The sequence below is a fragment of the Pteropus alecto genome, unplaced genomic scaffold, assembly GCF_000325575.1.
Source record: "Pteropus alecto unplaced genomic scaffold, ASM32557v1 C18292600, whole genome shotgun sequence".
Taxonomy (NCBI): Eukaryota; Metazoa; Chordata; class Mammalia; order Chiroptera; family Pteropodidae; genus Pteropus; species Pteropus alecto.
In genome coordinates, this window is record NW_006491762.1 from 1 (window position 1) to 1,078 (window position 1,078).

Here is a 1,078-nt window from a genome sequence, read left to right on the forward strand (position 1 = left end):
CAGTGGCGACGCCCAGCGCCTACGGCTCCAGCTTCCTTGGCACGGGCGCCCCGTCCGAGGCGCAGCTGCATTTCTGCACCCGCATGTTGGGCAGGCTGACCACCTGCGCCCGGGCCCTGCCTCCCTCCTTGACGCTCACGATCATGGGCAGCGAGGTCGTCTCCGAGGCGATGCACTGCCGCGGCCCCAGAAACGGCCACTTGAAGCTCAGAGGCTCGGGGGGCTGCCGGCACGTGCCCACGCACTCGTAGGCCAGGAAGCCCGGGGGCTCCAGGACCCAGTGCTCAGCCCACTTCATGCCCTGCAGGTCGATGTACATCTCCCGGCGGCAGCAGCGGGCGCCCTCGGTCACTGGCACCTCAGGGTCACAATTGCCCTGAGCCCTGTGGGGCAAGGAGGGGAAGAGTCAGAGGTCAGCTGGGAAGGCTGAGGTCAGGGGTCCCAGGGCAGGGCCTGGTGGGGCGGCTGGGAGGGAGATTTGTAATCCAGCTCTCATTATGGTCAAAACAAAACAAACAAACCAAAAAAAAACAAAAAACAAAAAAAACCCTGGATATTTGAGATAAGGATGGATAACTAGAAATAACCAAAAAATGACGAGCATTATTACTCCTAAGAATTGAAAGAGAAATTCTACAAATGTATTCATTCCCATAGCACCCTGAGAAAAGATGCCCATGTCAATGCAAGTTGAATTCGGCGTTTGTCTTGTAGATCAGGTTCACCCTTTGACCTGCAGCACCTACCCGAAGTCCCTGAGGTCCAGGGTGTGCAGCTCCAGCTGGGGCTGGCCCTGCCTGGCGCCCGCCGGCCCCTGGGAGGCGAAGCGCACCAGCCTGTGGGCGCTGGAGGCCAGGGGGCCCAGGTGCTCCCTCTGCACCGACACCTGCAGCAGCAGCGGCTGCCTGGGCCGGCTCAGCTGCTGCCAGAAGTTCACAGCCTCGGTCACGTCGAAGGCCTTCCAGCCGCTCTCATGGATGGACACCAGCCTGTGACACCAGGCGGAGGCACAGGCCCGCGCTGAGGGCCGGGGACTGGGACGCGCTCAGGGAGGGCCCCGGGAGAGCCTCTGCCACCC

At 61.9% G+C, this 1,078-nt stretch overlaps 1 protein-coding gene across 1 annotated transcript; it reads right to left on the minus strand.

The window, feature by feature from the left end:
• On the minus strand, positions 1 to 989 carry LOC102889459 (left-right determination factor 1-like; the record flags this gene model as incomplete). Its single annotated transcript, XM_006925238.1, has 2 exons — positions 1 to 383; positions 747 to 989. Coding segments are annotated over 2 exons (607 nt in total), but the record flags the coding sequence as incomplete, so codon positions are not given.
• Positions 990 to 1,078: the final 89 nt, after the last annotated feature.